This window comes from Sinohyriopsis cumingii, unplaced genomic scaffold (genome assembly GCF_028554795.1).
Source record: "Sinohyriopsis cumingii isolate HCF-2022 unplaced genomic scaffold, ASM2855479v2 utg000695l, whole genome shotgun sequence".
NCBI classification, from domain to species: Eukaryota; Metazoa; Mollusca; class Bivalvia; order Unionida; family Unionidae; genus Sinohyriopsis; species Sinohyriopsis cumingii.
The window spans coordinates 2,755,120-2,778,184 of NW_028315924.1; the positions used below are offsets into that span (position 1 = coordinate 2,755,120).

At 36.7% G+C, this 23,065-nt stretch overlaps 1 protein-coding gene across 4 annotated transcripts in view; it reads left to right on the top strand.

The window, feature by feature from the left end:
* The window catches only part of LOC149773296 (protein turtle homolog B-like), a 73,052-nt gene extending 60,965 nt beyond the window's left edge, over positions 1-12,087 (top strand). For 3 of the 4 annotated variants that reach the window (XM_089946492.1, XM_089946491.1, XM_089946493.1), the window contains exons 9-10: positions 4,545-4,569; positions 8,357-12,087. In XM_089946492.1, coding sequence (XP_089802618.1) covers positions 4,545-4,569; positions 8,357-8,492 — 161 coding nt within the window. In that variant the 3' untranslated portion in view covers positions 8,493-12,087. Of the gene's footprint in view, positions 1-3,702; positions 4,303-4,544; positions 4,570-8,356 lie in introns of those variants that run through there. The other variant, XM_089946494.1, reaches the window with a different exon arrangement.
* The last annotated feature ends 10,978 nt before the right edge of the window (positions 12,088-23,065 follow it).

Consider the following 23,065-nt stretch of genomic DNA (forward strand, 5'->3'; position numbering starts at 1 on the left):
CTAATGAATGTTACTATGTGGAATGTATTTAAGACTATATTCCAAAGCATTAGCTTTACATGAAATGTCAGTATGGAATGTTAATGAATGTTACTATGTGGAATGTATTTAAGACTATATTCCAAAGCATTAGCTTTACATGAAATGTCAGTATGGAATGTTAATGAATGTTACTATGTGGAATGTATTTAAGACTATATTCCAAAGCATTAGCTTTACATGAAATGTCAGTATGGAATGTTAATGAATGTTACCATGTGGAATGTATTTAAGACTATATTCCAAAGCATTAGCTTTACATGAAATGTCAGTATGGAATGTTAATGAATGTTACTATGTGGAATGTATTTAAGACTATATTCCAAAGCATTAGCTTTACATGAAATCTCAGTATGGAATGCTAATGAATGTTACTATGTGGAATGTATTTAAGACTATATTCCAAAGCATTAGCTTTACATGAAATGTCAGTATGGAATGTTAATGAATGTTACTATGTGGAATGTATTTAAGACTATATTCCAAAGCATTAGCTTTACATGAAATGTCAGTATGGAATGTTAATGAATGTTACTATGTGGAATGTATTTAAGACTATATTCCAAAGCATTAGCTTTACATGAAATGTCAGTATGGAATGTTAATGAATGTTACCATGTGGAATGTATTTAAGACTATATTCCAAAGCATTAGCTTTACATGAAATGTCAGTATGGAATGTTAATCAATGTTACCATGCAGAATAAGATGACTTGGATCTTTCAGAAGAAAATAATATCATGAAATGAACTTTCAAAATGTTTATATAATCCAAAGTTTTTAATTACATCAAAACTGCTAATTTTGATGACATTTGAAATTCAGTGATATGAAATTTTCAAGCCATCCGATCTATAGATGTGTAAAATCAAAGAAACTCATACATTGTTTCCATTTTAAATGTCTAGTAATTTACATTTTTTCCATTTTCAAATCTAGTAGTTTACATTTTTAAATCTAGATTGCCTTTAAAATTATTTCCTTGTGCTTCATCATCCTTCAGGTGCTGCCTAGACCCGACTTCAGATTATATTTAAACTAATTTAAAAAAACAAAAATAAAGTATTAAAGAAGAGGACAAAAAGGATCAGTCAGCCATTTTAATGTCTTAATTGGGTTTAAACCACAGGAATGTCTGAAACTTTAGAACTCGTATACAGATATGACAGATACAAGTCTGGAACACTCACATTTAAAAATAAAATACCCCAAGTCTTCTGAGCATTTTGATAATTTAAAACTCAATGAAGTTCTGTTTTAAATTTATGGAGCACATATAACTTTCAATAGTACAAAACTGTTGATTTGAAACACCATGGATATCATGCAAAGTTCAACACAAAACACAGATTTATGAATTACTTTCAGTGATAATAAAATCAAGATAATCAGCATGGTTCTTGAGGATGATGGTCTGAACAGTACAGTAAGAAGAAAGAAATTATTTATCAAAAGTGGATAAATACACAAATTTGGATTTCACTAATTTAACAGTACTTCTCCAGGATCTCATAAATTTACAAGATTAAATTATAAATGATTCAATTAAAAAATGCTGAATTGATGGCAAATAACACCAGGTTTAAATGGCACATAATGAAACATTAGATAAAGTATATGCTGTGATTTGACATTAACATATCATTCACATGTCTGAAATGATTAAATTATTAAAAATAAAAGTTCATGTTTTTGTGGGATGCCCTATTGCCATGTAGTGGGATGTCCTACTGCCATCTTGTAGTGGGATGTCCTATTGCCATCTTGTAGTGGAATGTCCTATTGCCATGTAGTGGGATGTCCTATTGCCATCTTGTAGTAGGATGTCTTATTGCCATGTTGTAGAGGGATGTCCTATTGCCATGTTGTAGGGGGATGTTCTATTGCCATGTAGTGGGATGTCCTATTGCCATCTTGTAGTGGAATGTCCTATTGCCATCTTGTAGTGGGATGTCCTATTGCTATCTTGTAGTAGGATGTCTTATTGCGATGTTGTAGAGGGATGTCCTATTGCCATGTAGTGGGATGTCCTATTGCCATCTTGTAGTGGGATGTCCTATTGCCATCTTGTAGTGGGATGTCCTATTGCCATCTTGTAGTGGGATGTCCTATTACCATCTTGTAGTGGAATGTCCTATTGCCATATTGTAGTGGGATGTCCTATTGCCATCTTGTAGTGGGATGTCCTATCACCATGTTGTAATGGGATGTTCTGTTGCCATGTAGTGGGATGTCCTATTGCCATGTTGTAGTGGGATATCCTATTGCCATCTTGTAGTAGGATGTCTTATTGCCATGTTGTAGAAGGATGTCCTATTGCCATGTAGTGGGATGTCCTATTGCCATCTTGTAGTGGGATGTCCTATTGCCATCTTGTAGTGGGATGTCCTATTGCCATCTTGTAATGGGATGTTCTATTGCCATGTAGTGGGATGTCCTATTGCCATGTTGTAGTGGAATGTCATATTGCCATGTAGTGGGATGTCCTATTGCCATGTTGTAGTGGGATGTCCTATTGCCATCTTGTAATGGGATGTCCTATTACCATCTTGTAGTGGAATGTCCTATTGCGATATTGTAGTGGGATGTCCTATTGCCATGTTGTAGTGGAATGTCATATTGCCATGTAGTGGGATGTCCTATTGCCATCTTGTAGTGGGATGTCCTATTGCCATCTTGTAGTGGGATATCCTATTACCATCTTGTAGTGGAATGTCCTATTGCCATATTGTAGTGGGATGTCCTATTGCCATGTTGTAGTGGAATGTCATATTGCCATCTTGTAGTGGGATGTCCTATTGCCATATTGTAGTGGGATGTCCTATTACCATCTTGTGGTGGAATGTCCTATTGCCATATTGTAGTGGGATGTCCTATTGCCATCTTGTTGTGGGATGTCTTATTGCCATGTTGTAATGGGATGTTCTGTTGCCATGTAGTGGGATGTCCTATTGCCATGTTGTAATGGGATGTTCTATTGCCATGTAGTGGGATGTCCTATTGCCATCTTGTAGTGGGATGTCCTATTGCCATGTTGTAGTGGGATGTTCTATTGCCATGTAGTGGGATGTCCTATTGCCATCTTGTAGTGGTATGTCCTATTGCCATCTTGTAGCGTGATGTCCTATTGCCTTGTTGTAGTGGAATGTCCTATTGCCATTTTGTAGTGGGATGTCCTATTGCCATATTGTAGTGAGATGTCCTATTGCCATCTTGTAGTGGGATGTCCTATTGCCATGTTGTAATGGGATGTTCTATTGCCATATAGTGGGATGTCCTATTGCCATCTTGTAGTGGGATGTCCTATTGCCATCTTGTAGTGGGATGTCCTACTGCCATATTGTAGTGGGATGTCCTATTGCCATGTTGTAGTGGGATGTCCTATTGCCATATTGTAGTGAGATGTCCTATTGCCGTCTTGTAGTGGGATGTCCTATTGCCATGTTGTAATGGGATGTTCTATTGCCATGTAGTGGGATGTCCTATTGCCATCTTGTAGTGGGATGTCCTATTGCCATCTCGTAGTGGAATGTCCTATTGCCATATTGTAGTGGGATGTCCTATTGCCATCTTGTAGTGGGATGTCCTATTGCCATGTTGTAATGGGATGTTCTATTGTGAGATATCAGTTTGTATTCATTGTACATTTTACATATATTATAGCGACACCATCAAGCAAGCATAGATGAGTAAAGATACCAGCCAGCATAAAAAAGATTTGCCAGCACAAAGATCACCCAAAAGCTACCATTCAAGATATACACCAGCATATTATAGCTTACTCATCCTTAGTCATTGGCATGTCGACAGTTGCAGACATCATAAAAAAACAAAAACACGGGCAAATGGTTTTCCATACCTGCCGATTCAGCAGACCTAACTCGCGCTCGCCACGCCAAATATCAACAAGTTGATGATGCCTGTCTTCTTGTGGTTCTCAGACATGTGGACCCACCACGCCGCCATCACTGATGAAATGCTCATTGCCAAGGCAAAGATACTCGGGGAGACCAACTCGGCATCACTGACTTTGCCTATTCTCATGGTTGGCTACAAAATTCCAAGAATCAGCGGGGCATCAAAGGCAAATTGTATGAGGGAGAAGCAAAGAGTGTTGACATGAACAAAGTGTTCATTGTCTAAACTTATATTTACTGTACATGCATGTACAATCGCTTGTTATAATAATATGAAATAAACACATGTCAATAGATGTATTCATTAATTTATTTCAACCATTATTGAATATACAGTACAATTACAGCTAGCATATACATGTACATGTATACGGTGTGATGACATCGAAAAATAAAATGTGCATGATTCAGTTATCTGGAAAGCTCATTAATCCGGACATATTCACTGGGAATGAATGTGTCTGGATTAACGAGGCTCCACTGTATATATATATATATATATATATATATATATATATATATATATATATATATATATATATATATGGTATATTGACTCCTTACTTAACTATTATTGTTCATTTTCAGGATCTACAAACTCTTGCTTCAGGAGGTGAGTAGATAACATTAGTGTAATTACCTAGAAATCTTTGTCCACTTCAAAATAGCTAGACTGATATATTTGGGTAATGTCACATTTTGTTTTCTCATTATCAGCTTGAAAATGTAACATTGTTTCAGCTAAATTGCTCACATTTTACTGGAAACATCATTACCAGGGACTGTATATTGTATACGGTAAACATCATTAACGGGTAGTGTATACAGTATACTGTATACTGTAAACATCATTACCAGGTACTGCATAAATGTCATTACCAGGGACTCTATACAGTATACTGTAAACAACATTACTAGTGACTGTATAATGTACGCTGTAAATCTCATTACCAGGGACTGTATACTGTTTACTGTAAACATCATTACCAGGTACTGTATACTGTATACTGTAAACATCATTACCAGGGACTGTATTCTGTATATTATAAACAACGTTACCAGGGACTGTATGCTGTATACTGTAAATCTCATTACCAGGGACTGTATACTGTATACTGTAAACATCATTACCAGGTACTGTATACTGTATACTGTAAACAACGTTACCAGGGACTGTATACTGTGTACTGTAAATCTCATTACCAGGGACTGTATACTGTATACTGTAAACATCATTACCAGGTACTGTATACTGTATACTGTAAACAATGTTACCAGGGACTGTAGACTGTATACTGTAAATCTCATTACCAGGGACTGTATACTGTATAATGTAAATCTCATTACCATGGACTGTATACTGTATACTGTAAATAATGTTACCAGGGACTGTATACTGTATACTGTAAATGTCATTACCAGGTACTGCATACTGTATACTGTAAACATCATTACCAGGTACTGCATACTGTATACTGTAAATTGCATTCCAGGGACTGTATACTGTAAACATCATTACCAGGGACTGTATACTGTAAACATCATTACCAGGGACTTTATACTGTATACTGTATACAACATTATCAGGGACTGTATACCACATACTGTAAACATCATTACCAGTGACTGTATAATGTACACTGTAAACAACATTACTAGGGACTCTGTACGGTATACTGTAAACAACATTACTATGGACTCTATACGGTATACTGTAAACAACATTACTAGGGACTGTATACCACATACTGTAAACATCATTACTAGTGACTGTATAATGTACACTGTAAATAACATTACTAGGGACTCTGTACGGTATACTGTAAACAACATTACTAGGGACTCTATATGGTATAATGTAAACACCATTACTAGGGACTCTATACAGTATACTGTAAATAACATTACTATGGACTCTATACGGTATACTGTAAACAACATTACTAGGGACTGTATACCACATACTGTAAACATCATTACCAGTGACTGTATAACGTACACTGTAAATAACATTACTAGGGACTCTATATGGTATACTGTAAACATCATTACCAGTGACTGTATAATGTACACTGTAAACAACATTACTAGGGACTCTATACGGTATACTGTAAATAACATTGCTAGGGACTCTATATGGTATACTGTAAATAACATTACTAGGGACTCTATATGGTATACTGTAAACAACATTACTAGGAACTGTATACCACATACTGTAAACAACATTACCAGTGACAGTATACTGTATACTATATACAACATTACCAGGGACTGTATACCACATACAGTAAACATCATTACAAGTGACAGTATACTGTATACTGTAAACATCATTACTAGAGACGCTATATGGTATACTGTAAACAACATTACTAGGGACTCTATATGGTATACTGTAAACAACATCACCATGGACTGTATACTGTGGTAGAATTCCTTCTGCATGCCAAGAGGATAGGTTAACTGTTGTATAGAAAACTTAGATCATATGGGTATGTCATGTGTAGCAATCAGGGTATAAACAACAGTTTAGCATAATATATGATCGTAGTATTTATAATAATCAGGATTCCCGCTACATGGTTCCTTCTGCACGCCAATTGGATCAGATAACAGAAAATTTGATTAGATGAGGATAGTATGTGTAAAAATCAGGATTCCTTCAACAGGATAATAGGACAGATTAACATGACTTATGGTCAAATGGATATACTGTGTGTGTTACAATTCTATGGTCTTAAATTAAGTAACAGAAAGTAGCAAAACCAACAAGTTATGGAAACTCAAGGAATAATGTAATTTATAAAATGACATATTAAGAGGAACTTACAGTATTGTGAAATGTCAAATAATAATAAAAGTATCACAAGTCAAAAGTAAAGAATGTTACAAATGAAATCCAAGAATATTGAATGTGCTGATGGACCAATAATCTTGATGTGTCATAATTATATAATCCAGAATGTCTTTGAATGAGTCTTCAATAATCCCAACACAGTGATTTAGTCCAAATGTTTATAACTGAACACAACTAAAAGTGATTTTATAGGGACTGGTATTAAAATAGGAATAAATAACTGTGTTGATCACAATCTTATATATAGCCTAAAACACATTAAAATGACCAGGATGTGGGTCAAAAGTTTGCTTCTAGAACATTCTAAATTTTAGAAATAAGGCTAGACCTTGAACTTAAATATCAGTAAACATCTTATGTATAACTTACAGACAAGACAAAAATTAGGAACATGTTAGAATTTCCAAGGGAAATCCCAAGGTCCTGAAATAAAATCCAAGTAAATATATATACAAAATGACATTAGTCCGGTAGCCCCAGACTCTTATCCTCAATTATGGACAAAGGTCAAACATGCAGTACAAATTAATTATACATAACAATGTGTAACAATCACAAATTGTGATGTAGATCAGTATAGTATTTTAACAATTAGAGGACAGGCTAAGATAACTCTTTCACTAATGTTAGTGAAGCACAAAATGATAAAATATACTGAGTGTCTTTTCTCGTATTTATATGAAAACAAATTATCTATCCTTAATGGCAAAGTGAAAATCATGTCTATACAAGATGAAAAAATTAAATGGGCCTGCTTTCTTATCCTTATAATAAAGGAAAGTACCCTTAAGAACATGTAGAAATGAATTGTTTCTTTACAAGATGGTGAAAATAAACATGCATGCTGACAAATATTTATATGAAAACAAAGTACTATTCAGGACAAAGGGAGACAAATCATGTTTACTAATGATTTTTAGACACAGACTGAACTTACACCATACTATACTTATAAAGTTTGAAATGTAAACAGTGTAAACAATGTAAAGGTATCAAATATCCAATGTTAAAATAATTGACACTGCATTAGACATCCACTATTAAACTGACCTGAGTTGAACATCCATTTTTAAACTAATTAACACAGTATTAATTATCCAATGTTAAACTGATTAACACAGTATTAATTATCCAATGTTAAACTAATTGACACAGTATTAAAAATTCAAACTTAAACTAATTGACAACATTGGCTATTTAATTAGGAAGCATTGTCTGTAATTCTAGAATGCTTGAAATGATGTATTGTTTATCAATGTTGTATTTTATGTGATGTTATGTAAAGTTCAAGATTTAAAATTTGTTTCGTAGTGAATTAATAACAGTACTTGCTGTTTATTTCAAGAATAAATCAACATCTTTCATCATATTGGCATTGCAACCTTTTCAACTTATTTCACCTGATAATTTCATCCTGATGCTCAAATGGAATTTCAAAATGCAATGGAAATTAGTTAAAAATATGAATATGAAATAAACATTCTTTTGCATCTTCAATTTCTAACTTCACTGATGCATGCATTGGTTTTTTTTTCTTCAGCAAAGGGCAGACAGTTGATTCAACGCATACATATTCCAATACTGAGATGAATCCACAGACTGTAAAACCAATTTATGAAGAACTGAATAAAGGAAACACAGAACGGAGTGTGTATGATAAAATTACGCCTCTGTAGATGGGGATGCGGAAGATAGTTAAAGGATATTAAGAAGAGGTGCCTAATGTTTTGTTTCTCCAGTCTCTTTGTCTTCTAACAAAGTAGAAGGAACAAAAGGATTTTTACAAATGTAAGCAAGAAAGTGGAGAGGGTAACATCAGACACACTTAAATGGTTCTCCAACCACCTTTCTGCTTGATAGCAGTTATGATGCAAAAGTTTAAAACCAAATACATTTAGATTTACTGCAAAAAGGGTAGGTGACTATTTGGAATGCCCCACTTTAATGCAAAGTCAGTCCTGTCTTTAAATGCAAATTTTGACTATGTATTTTTAAATACAGTGTACTATAATACTATGTGTTTAGAATTAAATTGACATCCTGTAGAGCACTTTATTTTACTACCATTCAAGGTATTTGGTTGAGGGGTTAAACCATTTCAGGATTATGTACAGTTAATTAATTAATTAAAAATTTGCAAATAGGGCATTGCATAAGCTGTAAAATGTAATTTAAATTATATTTCATGGTATTTGAAATTTTATAAAATATTAAAAACTGTCCCTGACAATAATGCTGTAATAACTGATAACTAACAATCTTAACTCATGAAAATATCTGCCTCTGCTATTTTTTATTTGTCTTGCATACATAATTAACATCTCATGTAAAATATTTACAGTGTGGACAAATATGCATTTTAGCCATTTGTAAGAAAGGTGGTAAACCAGATCCAGTCAGCTAACATATACTGTGTAAATTATAAATTGATCCAAAGGTTTAGAGTGAGTTGATCACTTGTAGGTTTAAGTTGTTCAGTCGCAGGTTTAGAGTGAGTTGTTCACTTGTAGGTTTACTCCTTTTTTTACCCATAGCAAACTCTTTTCTTTATTCAGTCTAGTTTTAGAAAGGGTCATTCTGCTGGGTCTTGATTTCTTGGAGTGACTAAGTGTTCTAAACAAATTCAAAAGTGGCACGATGGTGGAATTAGTAGCCTTTGATTAAAAGAAAGAGTTTGAAAATGTTAATCACTCCATTCTTTTGCATAAATTAAACCAAAGACACTGAATTACAGTGGTTTTTTGAATACCTGTCAAATACCTATTAACCTTAAATTCTGTAATTAATGGTAGACATTTTGCTGAAAGATCATATATACAGATGTCCTGCATTGTAGAATGGCATACATGGTTTGTCTCACAGACACTTCACTATTTCATGTAGAATGGCATACATGGCATGTCTCACAGACACTTTACTCTTTAATGTAGAATGGCATACATGGCTTGTCTCACAGACACTTCACTATTTAATGTAGAACGGCATACAAGGCATGTCTCACAGACACTTTACTCTTTAATGTAGAATGACATACATGGCTTGTCTCACAGACACTTCACTATTTAATGTAGAATGACATACATGGCATGTCTCACAGACACTTCACTATTTAATCGTGAATGGCATACATGGCATGTCTCACAGACACTTTACTATTTAATGTAGAATGGCATACATGGCTTGTCTCCCAGACACTTACTCTTTAATGTAGAATGGCATCTATGGCATGTCTCACAGACACTTCACTATTTAATATAGAATGGCATACATGGCATGTCTCACAGACACTTCACTATTTAATGTAGAATGGCATACATGGCATGTCTCACAGACACTTACTCTTTAATGTAGAATGACATACATGGCTTGTCTCACAGACACTTTAGTCTTTAATGTAGAATGGCATACATGGCTTGTCTCCCAGACACTTCACTATTTAATGTAGAATGACATACATGGCATGTCTCACAGACACTTTACTCTTTAATGTAGAATGACATACATGGCTTGTCTCACAGACACTTTACTGTTTAATGTAGAATGGCATACATGGCTTGTCTCCCAGACACTTCACTATTTAATGTAGAATGACATACATGGCTTCTCTCACAGACACTTCACTATTTAATGTAGAATGGCATACATGGCTTGTCTCACAGACACTTCACTATTTAATGTAGAATGGCATACATGGCATGTCTCACAGACACTTTACTCTTTAATGTAGAATGACATACATGGCTTGTCTCCCAGACACTTCACTATTTAATGTAGAATGACATACATGGCTTGTCTCACAGACACTTCACTATTTAATGTAGAATGACATACATGGCATGTCTCACAGACACTTTACTCTTTAATGTAGAATGACATACATGGCTTGTCTCACAGACACTTTACTGTTTAATGTAGAATGGCATACATGGCTTGTCTCCCAGACACTTCACTATTTAATGTAGAATGACATACATGGCTTCTCTCACAGACACTTCACTATTTAATGTAGAATGACATACATGGCTTGTCTCCCAGACACTTCACTATTTAATGTAGAATGGCATACATGGCTTGTCTCACAGACACTTCACTATTTAATGTAGAATGGCATACATGGCATGTCTCACAGACACTTTACTCTTTAATGTAGAATGACATACATGGCTTGTCTCCCAGACACTTCACTATTTAATGTAGAATGACATACATGGCTTGTCTCACAGACACTTCACTATTTAATGTAGAATGACATACATGGCATGTCTCACAGACACTTTACTCTTTAATGTAGAATGGCATACATGGCTTGTCTCACAGACACTTTACTCTTTAATGTAGAATGACATACATGGCTTGTCTCACAGACACTTCACTATTTAATGTAGAATGGCATACATGGCTTGTCTCCCAGACACTTCACTATTTAATGTAGAATGACATACATGGCTTGTCTCCCAGACACTTCACTATTTAATGTAGAATGACATACATGGCTTGTCTCACAGACACTTCACTATTTAATGTGGAAGATCTTTCATGGCTTGGCTTCCAGACACTTAAAAGGCCAATTCACATTACATTGTCTTGTTCTTTCATACCCTGCTGGATCAGTTTCAAATCTGGATGTATATTTTGGTAGAATTCCCATTACTCTTTATAGAGACGGGTCTGAAGTGACCTCTAATATAGATGTACATGTCAGTATCAACATTAAAACTTCTAAGAATTATGCATCTATTAGTATAAGATCACTAAGATATTCATTGCAATGCTTATGTTCTGTGATAAATTAATTCATCATACTCTCATTGTTCTAGATAATTATAATTGCTGTATGTATGAGTTCAGTATGTATGGGTTCTGCATGTGTCATGTTTGATATGTTATAACATCTTGGTATTTTGTTTTATTCATGTTTTTTTTTTCTTCAATTCAAGTACATTTTATGAATGTGGTATACTGTGTTTGAAATTATTTTTAATTTTGCATTGTACCTTACCCACCTGTGCCTAATAATTGTAGTTACTGTCTCTATGTTTTATGTCCTGTATGCATTTTTCTTATAACTGTCATCACCTGTTCTTTTACTTGTATACGTGATATTTTAAGGAAAACTCTGAAAAACAATTATTTTATATTTGACATGATATAAACTGATCACTTCTTATGACTGTGTACAGTGTCCAATAAAAAAAATTCAGTACTCTGTCCAATAAGATCTCACTTTTTAAGACGCTTCAGGACAGTATCCAATAAAACCTCCCTTCATAATGTGTTTTTCTTTTTTGTGTGTGATTCGGTTTAAATTAGACTATGCTTTATGAATATAAAAAAATGAAAAACTGTCAATATTGAAGTCAAACCTGCCCTAAAGAACATCTATTTTAAGCAGTCACCAGTCTTCAGTGGATACTTTTCTTGCTTTCCAAAGATGGCTGCTTAAGATAAACTGTGATGGGTTAAGGTCTCTATATTTATAGTGGTCACCTCTATTACACAATCACCTGTCTTCAGTCAATACATTTCTTCACAGATGTGGATGCTTTAGACTGACTGGATTGTGTTATGATATCCGTGATTATAATGGTCACCTCTATTAATAGGCTGATAAATCAGCCCCACATCTGTAATGATACTGACTTAAGTTTTATGGGCTGATCTGCCCTATTCATTAAAACATGATATATGCAGATACTCTCATCTACACACATCAGTGTACATTTTAAAGACTTACAGGGATTTCTCTCAGCTGTTGAGCTACTGTAGGTTGGAAGGTTCTTTTGGCAATATGTACATAATATTTCCAGATCAAATCCTATGTTTGGTACTTTTAAATCCACTGGGAATAGTTCTATCTTATGTCATGTGGCCATTTTGAACTTTGTGCTAGATAGATAGCTGTTACCAAATATTGGTAAAGTGTCTAGACTGTACACAGGTGTGTTACAGAAAGATTTGCATGGAGAATAATTGCACAATTTTTCTTACTTCACGGAAGTTGATGCTTAAAACAGACTTATTATGTGCATATACAGTGATATACATATGAGCAAACTATTCTATCCAGCTACTGCTATAATATTGTCATGCTGCTGCTATGATAAACAACGAGACTTGTACAGGCCTGGTATTTCTTCTGCCAACACAGTTTGGAGATTGTTGGGTGACATGAATTGCCATCATCACTTGTTGCTGCTTTCTCCTTGGAAATGTGATAATTCCATCTTGATAACAAAATCTAAAATGTTTTACACACACTACTTGAACTCTTTAAATTTCATGGTGTAGGTATAAGGCATCATTCAAAATTTTCTAGAAGTGCATTTTTGCATCTCTCTGTCAAATGTAATAATGTTTTTTAACCAAACAAATTTCTTTTGGCATGAACCTGGACTCTTCTGGTTTTGTTGCAGAAGTGGGGAGCATTGATCCAGGCTCACTTATGTCATCTTCAACATTGTTGGCATGGATTTGAGCTAATACTTCAGCTCATGTGTGAGGCATGACACTTACTTTTCTTCTAATTTCTCATTGGAATCATTTCATTTTGATTGGAAAATTTCATTTGACTCAGTTTTACACACAACAGGTCTCTGTATATAGGGTGATTGTCATATAGTCAGAGTATTGGTTCCACTCTCAAAAGATCAAGATGGAAGAGTCAACGCTGCTTACCCTTCTGGTTTGAGATGTAACACAACAGACTGCTAATGCCATCAGAAATGTACGGAAAGTCATAGATACTTGCTATATTTGTCAGGAGAAAGGACATAGGGTCCCAGAATGCCCATAGCACCAAAGCAAAGGAACAATAGGAGAAAAAAGAGGCAGAGGTCTGGATACATGTTATCATTGTCTGGAAAAAAGACACTGGTCTTCAGTCTGCTCTAAGAAAAAAGCAAACAAAAGAAGCAAGAGGAAGAAGATGATAGGTCTTCAGAAGATGAAGAAACCCTCCTCATCAAGAAATCCAGACTGCAAGAAAAAAGTGACCATGAAGAAGAACATGTGTCACTAAAGAAATTCAAGTGGAAAGACAGAGTGAAAGAATAAGAAAATGGACTTTGATGATGTGTTGTGAAATTTCATTGTGATTTTCAAAAAAGAATATACCAAAGAAAATTAAGTGGCTCTTTGTCTTGACTTTTGTATGGTATGGATAAACACAAAAACAAGCACTCACACATGCACACTATTCAATCATGATTTCATCTCCTCACTTTTATGTGATATCCTTTTGATCTGATAGTAGGTATGGGGAAACTACACAAAGGATTTTGGATTGTGTTTATAGGGGTTGAATTTTAGAAGTGATATGTTTGTTGCTCTACATGTAGATTGTTTCACAAAACTATCCAGTTTGTGCTGATAGTTGGTGTGTGGAACCTACAAAATGCATTTTGGAGTGTGTGTCTGTCTGTGTGTTGTGTGTTGGATGGTATAGATGGTGTGATGGATAGTATGTTTGTGTGATTTCATCTCATTTAAACTCTACACTAATGATTGAGGTTTTGGATAGTGTTGGTTTTTGTAGGTGGTGTAAGATAGTGAGATTTCATCTAATATTTTAACTCTATGCTAACAAAAAAACTCTACACTAACATAAGCATTTTGGATAGTGTGTGTAGGGTGTGGGATGGTAGAGATGATGTGATGGATAGTATGTTTGTTGCTTTACATGTTTGTTTTAAAACATTCCCAGTTTGGTCTACTTGTTGGTGTATGGAAACTACAAATGGCATTTTGGAGTGTGTGTGTGTGTGTGTGTGTGTGTGTTTTGGATGGTATAGATGATGTAATGAAAAAGTATGCTTGTGAGATGTCATTTCTTTTTTTAACATCTGTGCTAACACAAGGGGTTCTGGATTGTGTAAATGATGTGTTGGATGGTATAGTTGGTGTGGTGAATAATCACTTTGTGAGATATCATCTCTTTCTTCTACACAATACCCATGTCGTCTGATAGTCAGTTTGTGAGATATCATCTCTTTCTTCTACACAACACCCCTGTCGTCTGATAGTCAGTTTGTGAGATATCATCTCTTTCTTCTACACAACACCCCTGTCGTCTGATAGTCAGTTTGTGAAATATCATCTCTTTCTTCTACACAATACCCGTGTCGTCTGATAGTCAGTTTGTGAGATATCTTTTTCTTCTACACAATACCCGTGTCGTCTGATAGTCAGTCTTCTGATAGTTGGTCTGGGATTTTAGACACTACACAGGGCGTGTTTTGATTGTTTGTATGGGTTCTTAGATAATATATGTTGTTTGGATATTATCTTTATGTGATTTCATCTTCTTCGTTTACACACAAGCCTTATCTTCTGATAGTAGTTGTGGGATTTAGGATATAAAACAATAAATCCCTGATAATTTTCCAGTCTCCATTAGAGTCCGGTACAATTTCAGAATTTTTGCGCTACTTTTAGTCCCGGCGATTTGAATATTAATGATCCAGATTTTCTGTCTCTGCTAGAGTACGGGACATTTGTGTAATTTTAGAACTAATTTTAGTCTAAGGTGATATAATCTGTTCCGGGATATTTTAGTCGCCGTTAAATTCTTGGACAATTTCATAATTTTAGCATTAGTTTTAGTCATATCTATTTTAGGGTAGGTTTTTCCTTGATTATAGCTATTTATAGCATCGTTAAAATTTGTGCAAATTTACGAACACCGCCAATAGTGTTAAACCTATGACCACAATTAACATAGTATTTCCCACTGTCCCCAAGTGTCATTCCGATGTTAAATTCACCTTATACCCCCAAATGTCATTCCCATGTTAAATTCCCGGTTTACCCCCAAGTGTCATTCCCATGTTAAATTCACCTTATACCCCCAAGTGTCATTCCCATGTTAAATTCACCTTATACCCCCAAGTGTCATTCCCATGTTAAATTTCCTTATACCCCAGGTGCCATTCCCATATTAAATTCCCATTGACCCCCAAGTGCCAATCCCATGTTAAATTCACAATTTCCCCAAAGTGGTACATACCACTACTAAGAACGAAATTAAGGTATAATAATAATAATAATGAGGACTTTGTATAGCGCCTAATCTTTAGAAGATGTAAGCGCATTACAACAATAGACAACAATTATAAGATAAAAAGACATAATGATATGATTACAAAAACAAACACCATGAAATTAGAAGAAAACAACACAAAAAAACAAGCTGAGAATATTTAAGGTAGGAAACATTATTAGGTCTTCAAATTTGTTCTTGCAGTGGAAATAATTGAGTTTTGAGAGCAATCTTGAATCGGATCACTGTGTCTTTGTGTCTAAGTTCAGTGGGCAATTCATTTGACGTTGCTGGGCCCTGGTATGCAAAAGAACACTGTCAATATGACATTGTTTTCATAGTGGGAATAATGAGTATACGATTGTCAGAAGAGGAGCGTAAGTACCTTGCTGGTAATGAAACACATGGGTGAGGTCGGATATGTATGTTGGACTAGAGTCTGACAGTGAAACGTAGCACAGAGAACACATTTTGTGTTTGATTCTGGATCGAATGGATAGCCAGTGTAGGGTACAGAGCAGCGGGGAAGTGTGCTCTGATCGTGGTACTCTAAGTATGATCCGAGCAGCTGTGTTTTGAACTTTTTTAAGTTTCTGGAGCAGATATTGAGATGAACCAGACAGAATTGAGTTACAATAGTCCAGCCTTGAAAGTACTAATGAACACACAAGTGTTTTAGTGGCATCAACTGAAAGATATGACACAAATACAAAAGAAACAAGTTTTCAGCTTGATGCAAGAGAGTTCTGGCTCTCTTGCTCATACCTCGAAATCCTCTTCCGGGTAAGTATTATGGTCTTTATGAAGTCACACACAAAGTAAGTGGTTTAAATTACATCATTATTACTTTACCATACAAATCTGTTACAGGAGTATGTTGATAGTTTTAATCATTAAATCAATTTAGTTGATCCATTCCCACACAGTGAGGACTTAAAGGATGGAGTGCAGTAAAACTGTAGTGACTTTAGGTTAAACTGTCTTCGTAATTTGGAAATATTAAACAATCTGGACCAGAAACTCTCACAACTACAGAGAAGAGTGGAAGAAAAAAACAACTTGTGTGAATGTTTCATATATTCCAACACAAACGAACATAATCTACCATGATGTTGAAAGTATAGATTAGTAGTAAATGGGGCCACCCTAGGGACAATGGGACTTAGCATTAAAAACACCCCTGGGCCACTCTAGGGACAATGGAAATTTAACATGGAGAAAAAAGCTGCGCCACTCTAGGGACAATGGGAATTTAACATAGAGTTTGGGCTTGTCTAGGGACAAGGGGAATTGAACATGGGAATAGAGTTTGGGTTTGTCTAGGGACAAGGGGAATTGAATATGGGATTTTTTTTTTTTAAAAAGTTTTTTTAAATTTAAATTTAAATTTAAATTTAAAAAAGGGTAGGCAATGGAAAGGCTATCTCTTTTCGAGAAATATGGCTGGCCCTGAAAAGGGCCTTTGGGTTTTCTTCTTCTTCTGCTTCTAATTTCTTCTTTTTCTCCACCAACTTCTTATTTTATCTCCAAAACTCTTTCTCTTCTTTTCTTTCTTTTTTTTCTCCTCCTCTTCTTTCTTCTTCTCTTCCTCCTCTTCTTTCTTCCTCTTTTCATTTTCTTCTTCTTTTTCAATTTTTTCATTCCATGCTCTCATCCTTATCCTTTCCTCTTCATCCTCCTTCTCCTCCTTTATCTCTTTCATTACACCACTTATCTTGTCCTTTACCTTTCTCAAGTTATTAATTTCCATCTTTACACGATGGGGACTATAGGAATAATGGTCTTCAACGAGTCTTATTAACATCTGTTCCATCATTCCTAAGTTGTCTAAAACGTCTTGCAATGTTTGTATTTTGTCCATTTGGTTAGAAGCCATCTTCTTTGTAGAATGGTTTGAACGACGAATACTGTGGGTTCTTATAGTGAAAGCGCGGACGTGAAGGAAAACATCCCCCTAATTTTCTCATTTCATATAATAAAACCCAAACTATACTCTCCACATACGCTAAGAAACAATAAACAAAATCCATAATCTACTATCCACACAATCGTACGTGATCGGTTACAAAACCCAAACTATACTCTCCACATACGCTAAGAAACAATAAACAAAATCCATAATCTACTATCCACACAATCGTACGTGAGCGGTTACAAAACCCAAACTATACTCTCCACATACGCTAAGAAACAATAAACAAAATCCATAATCTACTATCCACACAATCGTACGTGATCGGTTACAAAACCCAAACTATACTCTCCACATACGCTAAGAAACAATAAACAAAATCCATAATCTACTATCCACACAATAGTACGTGAGCGGTTACTAAACCCAAACTATACTCTCCACATACGCTAAGAAACAATAAACAAAATCCATAATCTACTATCCACACAATCGTACGTGAGCGGTTACAAAACCCAAACTATACTCTCCACATACGCTAAGAAACAATAAACAAAATCCATAATCTACTATCCACACAATCGTACGTGATCGGTTACAAAACCCAAACTATACTCTCCACATACGCTAAGAAACAATAAACAAAATCCATAATCTACTATCCACACAATCGTACGTGAGCAGTTACAAACACAAACACACAAACACATACCCTCGCACTATGAAAAAAGAGTTAGTGTTTATAATCACACTACTCTACCTACACACACACACACACACACATTGGCTAATCGATAGTTATTTCTTTTCTAGAGTATTGGGTAGCCCTTAAAAGGGCTGTTTTTTTTAAACTCCAGATGCACCTATCTAATGGTTGCACCTTCCTGGCCTGGCGCCACACACGCATCTTCTTCCCCAGTCTCCTTTCACCTTTCTTCTGGGGAGCGCAGAGGGAGGATGATTCGCTTCAACACCCCAATCCTCTGTCTCGGGAATATTGTACGACATCCTCTCTTCTAGTTTCCTTTCCTCCTCTTCCCTCTGTCTTCTCTCCTCCTCTTCGTTCTTCATTCTTTCCTCTTCTACTATAGCCTCCGCGGCCAGTTCATTTAACAGGCGCCTGACATATTCCAGATATATCTGGAGTTCAAGAAGTTTGCTTATTCTGCTATTCATTCTTGTGTTGATCAATCAACAAGGGTAGCTAGACTGCCCAGCGAGTTTCAATTTATAGTGAAAGCGCGGACGTGATGGAAAACATCCCCCTAAAACATAAAATTGATCTTACCTAGATCATAACCAAAAAACAACAACGCGCGGACCTAAAAGAAACACTCACTCACTTTTTTATGCTACCCATCACTATTTTAAAATTTTTTTATAAATCACTTCAATAGGCTATCCACATACGCAAAGCAATCCAATCTAACCCCAAATTTACACCTCAAACACCAAAAAAAAGACATCATTTTAATCTACTATCCATACCAACTTACTTAACCACTTACAAACACAAACACATACCGTCACATTTTTTTAAAAAAGAGTTAGTGTTTATTTTCACACTACTCTACCTACACACATTGGCAAATGGATTGTTATTTCTTTTCTAGAGTATTGGGTAGCCCTGAAAAGGGCTGTTTTTTTGTTTGCTATGGCATTCTTTTTTAGTTTCTAAGAATGCGATGTCCTCTGAGGATAGACTTTCTGGCGATAGGTCTGCTTCTTCGAAAAGAGAAGAAGAACTCTTTGGTGTCGATACGACAATCGACAAAGCCTCTGTCAGCTTCAGGTTGCTGCTGCTGTTGTTGTTGTTGCTGCTGTTGCTGCTGTCTCTGAAGTCTGTACTTCTCTGTCCATTCTTCTTTTTCCCTGTTCATTTCTTCTCTGAAGAGCTCTTCTATCAGGTCTTCAGTGATTTTTAACATTCTCACATTCTCTATTTATTCTGGCTTCGGTATCAGACTGTGTCTGACCCTATGCAAATTCACGTAGGCTTCGTTGAGCTTAGCTAGTTTGGAGCACATCTTCGTAGGAGGATGAGTCGACAATGGATAGTTAGACTGGAAACAACCCGGTTCTTAAAGTCAAAGCGCGGACGTGAAGGAAAACATCCCCCACACGGTTTTTGAGTCGCAACGTTTAGTGAGTGTCATGAGAGGGATAGTAAGAAATGAAAGAGCATCAATCCAACATTCTTATAGCTAAACAAACCACAAAGGCATTTTTTTCAAAACACAACATTTTTTATTCAAAAATCACTTAACACTAAACAACAACTCTAACATTTTTAACAATAATCCAACAATATAACATCAAACAATTTTTTCAAAACACAACATTTTTTATTCAAAAATCACTTAACACTAAACAACAACAACTCTAACATTTTTTAACAATAATCCAACACTAAAAGTTTCTCCACTAGGTAAAGAGGGATAACAGTCTTCCATGGTTTCTAGTAATCTAGGATGACTTCTCTCAAACTGTTGATTTCTATGGTATTATCGAATTCTGCATACAGGATGACGTTCACCGTTTCATCAGGGTCTCGGTCTTTAAACTGAATTTCCACACGAATCTGGCCGGATTTTATAGGGTGGAAATGTCCCTCGTCGCTGCCTTGGTCTGGAGTGAAATCGAAAGCCCACAAAGCGTAGCCTCCTGCATAATCCTCGTACATAATACCGTGACTGGTATTGGTTCCTAACTGTCGGGTGGCTTCGTACAGGGACAAGTACGATCTCAAGTAATTCTTCTTGGTAAAGTCAGGTTCGAAAGGTCGGGTACACAAGGTCTTGCCATCGCGACTGACTTCGATTTTGGACACGCCAAAGTGTTGAAAGTAGAAAGGATTTTTTTCGGCAGCTCCGTTGAAGGCTGTATTCTCGACGATACCAACGATCAAACGTTTGGGTAACTGTCCTTGGAACAGATGATCTTCGATCATGGATCGCTGTCCCTTGGGAATGGTGAAGGTTTTCACTTCCACGCGTCGTATGGGATACTTGGCAGGTGACTGATGTCGTTTCCCACTTTAGGTAACACTTCCACACGGCGTACGTAGAGTCTGGCTTCTAGGATTTTGGTTTTGTAACCGTCACTATCAGCCATCAAATGGAAAGCGGCACTGCTACGATTCAGTCTCAGGCGCACATCCACCCCGTTCAGCAAATACTTTTCTTGCAACCACATGTCCAAATGCAAACGATCCATCAGTTCTAAACTTGTGTCGGCTCCCGTGATTCTCTTTCTTCGTTCTAGAAATCCATCATTGTTGTCTTTCTTTTCATCAGTTTCCAATATTTCAAACTTGGTAGGTTCGTCAGCTTCCCATACCACACAGGCATTGAGATGAGTGTTCTTGGCATCTATTCCGTACGTCAAGAGATTTTCCAGGTAGGCACGATAAGGGTAAGTATCCATGCTGCTACTGACCAGTTTGTTATTCAAGTACAAGTCCACTCCACTGAACAAGGAATGCATGAAATTGTTGACGGGAGCTACTGCTTCATCGTCTATAGCACCTCCAGTCTTATCTAGAATTTTGACTTTCAGGTACAAGTAACTGCTATTCAGATCGATGTAATCTTCGGGCTGTCCTTTGATTTCAAACTCGATGGGAGCGGAATCGGTCAGTGAGGAGACGGGGTGAAATTCCACCCACTGGGATTCTTGCATCGTCATCATCGTGGGGGGCATGGCAAACAGATCCAGTTCCGTCTTGGAACAAGCGCAAGATTCTCGGTGCATCATTTTTTTTGTCTCTTTTCTCAATAATCGAAAACGTCTAAGTCTCGAACGGTTCTTCTTTTCTTGGCCTTTCTAGCTTGAAGTCTGGTGAAAGGGTGTTTTCTTCGTCGTCTCTTTCTGCCTTGTCCTTGCTGAATGCCTGACTCGGTAGCGTGCAGGGCATTTATAGGTGTTTCTCGGTGACCCAAAATGTCTTTGCCCGTTTGCAGCAAGACATTTTTGCCTGCCCTCATGAAGGCTTCTTTAGGGTTTTGTTTGTCGATGATGACATTTTGGAGAAATTCTTTGCCTTGCGTCACTGCCGCATCTTTCAAGGCGTGCAATCCGCGTGTCACCATCGGTTTCAACACCGGGGCCACCGAACGAAAGGCCGATTTTAACATATCTCCTAAGCCGTGTCCTCGCTGTCGAGCAACCCCTCGGTACACTGGATACATGACTTACGAATCGTGAGAAAACCGTTTTCGAAAATGGAGTTTCACCGTGACTTTTCCTTTGGTGAATGGAATATTTTGTCCCAAATCTCCTTTTATAGTAATGTTGACCGTGTCCAAATACGACTTACTGACAGGCAAATAGTGAGGATGTACAAATTCGCGGTGGACGTGGTAAGTTTTTCCACCTTCCTCGTCAGTGTTCGTGGCAGAATCCACTTTGAAAGGAATGACACGCAGTAACGGTACGGAGGTGTGTCTCACCACGTTATACTCCACCACATCGGAGTACACAAACATCAAATTCAGTCCTTGGTTCAGTTCTACCGGGGCACGAAATAACTTGCTAAAAGACTCGTTGTCGTAAACGATGGGTAATTCGCTTTTCTTCATCATGCTCATTCTCAGGTTCATGTCTCCGCCCAACATGTCATACAATTCAGGACAAAATAAAATGGACAGGATTTTACTCCGTTCAAATTTCATCAAGAAGCGACGAGCTGTTTTGTGCTACTCCATGGTGACACTTTTGTTAACATGCTCCAAAGCTTTCAGAAACACGGCATTAAACCTGGAGGCTATGGTGCTGACCAAATGTTGACCACTAAAATAATAGCCTGGGGAAATGAACAAGTGATAGGTGGTGTACTTTTGTGTACGGGTTTTCTTGTCATATTTGACATTGCTATCCATCCACTGTTGCAATTGTTCGTCATGAACTTCCACATCAAAAAAATTTTGATTGGGAAGGACATTGAGGACTTGGGTCGGGTGAATCATTTCTACTAAAGCCACTTCCCAATGGGCTTCGTGATCTAAGGGGATGGCTTGAGGTAATTTGGCCGTGTAACAGCACAACGTGTTCTTGGGAAACACCTCCATGGAACTGTCACTGGGTAAGGTTAAGTAAAATTGGTTTTGGTGACTCATAATTCCAGAGTTCTGTGGCTGTCCGAGGGGTTAGTGGACGTCAGAGGCGTGTCTCCGCCCAAAATGGGGTTCTGGTTGTGGTTGGAGTGGTGACTGGCACTGGCACTGGACACAAGGTTCCCGTGGTTCCCGTTCGAGGTGAATTTCAGGGAGGGATTAGGAAGCAGGTAACCGATGCAACTG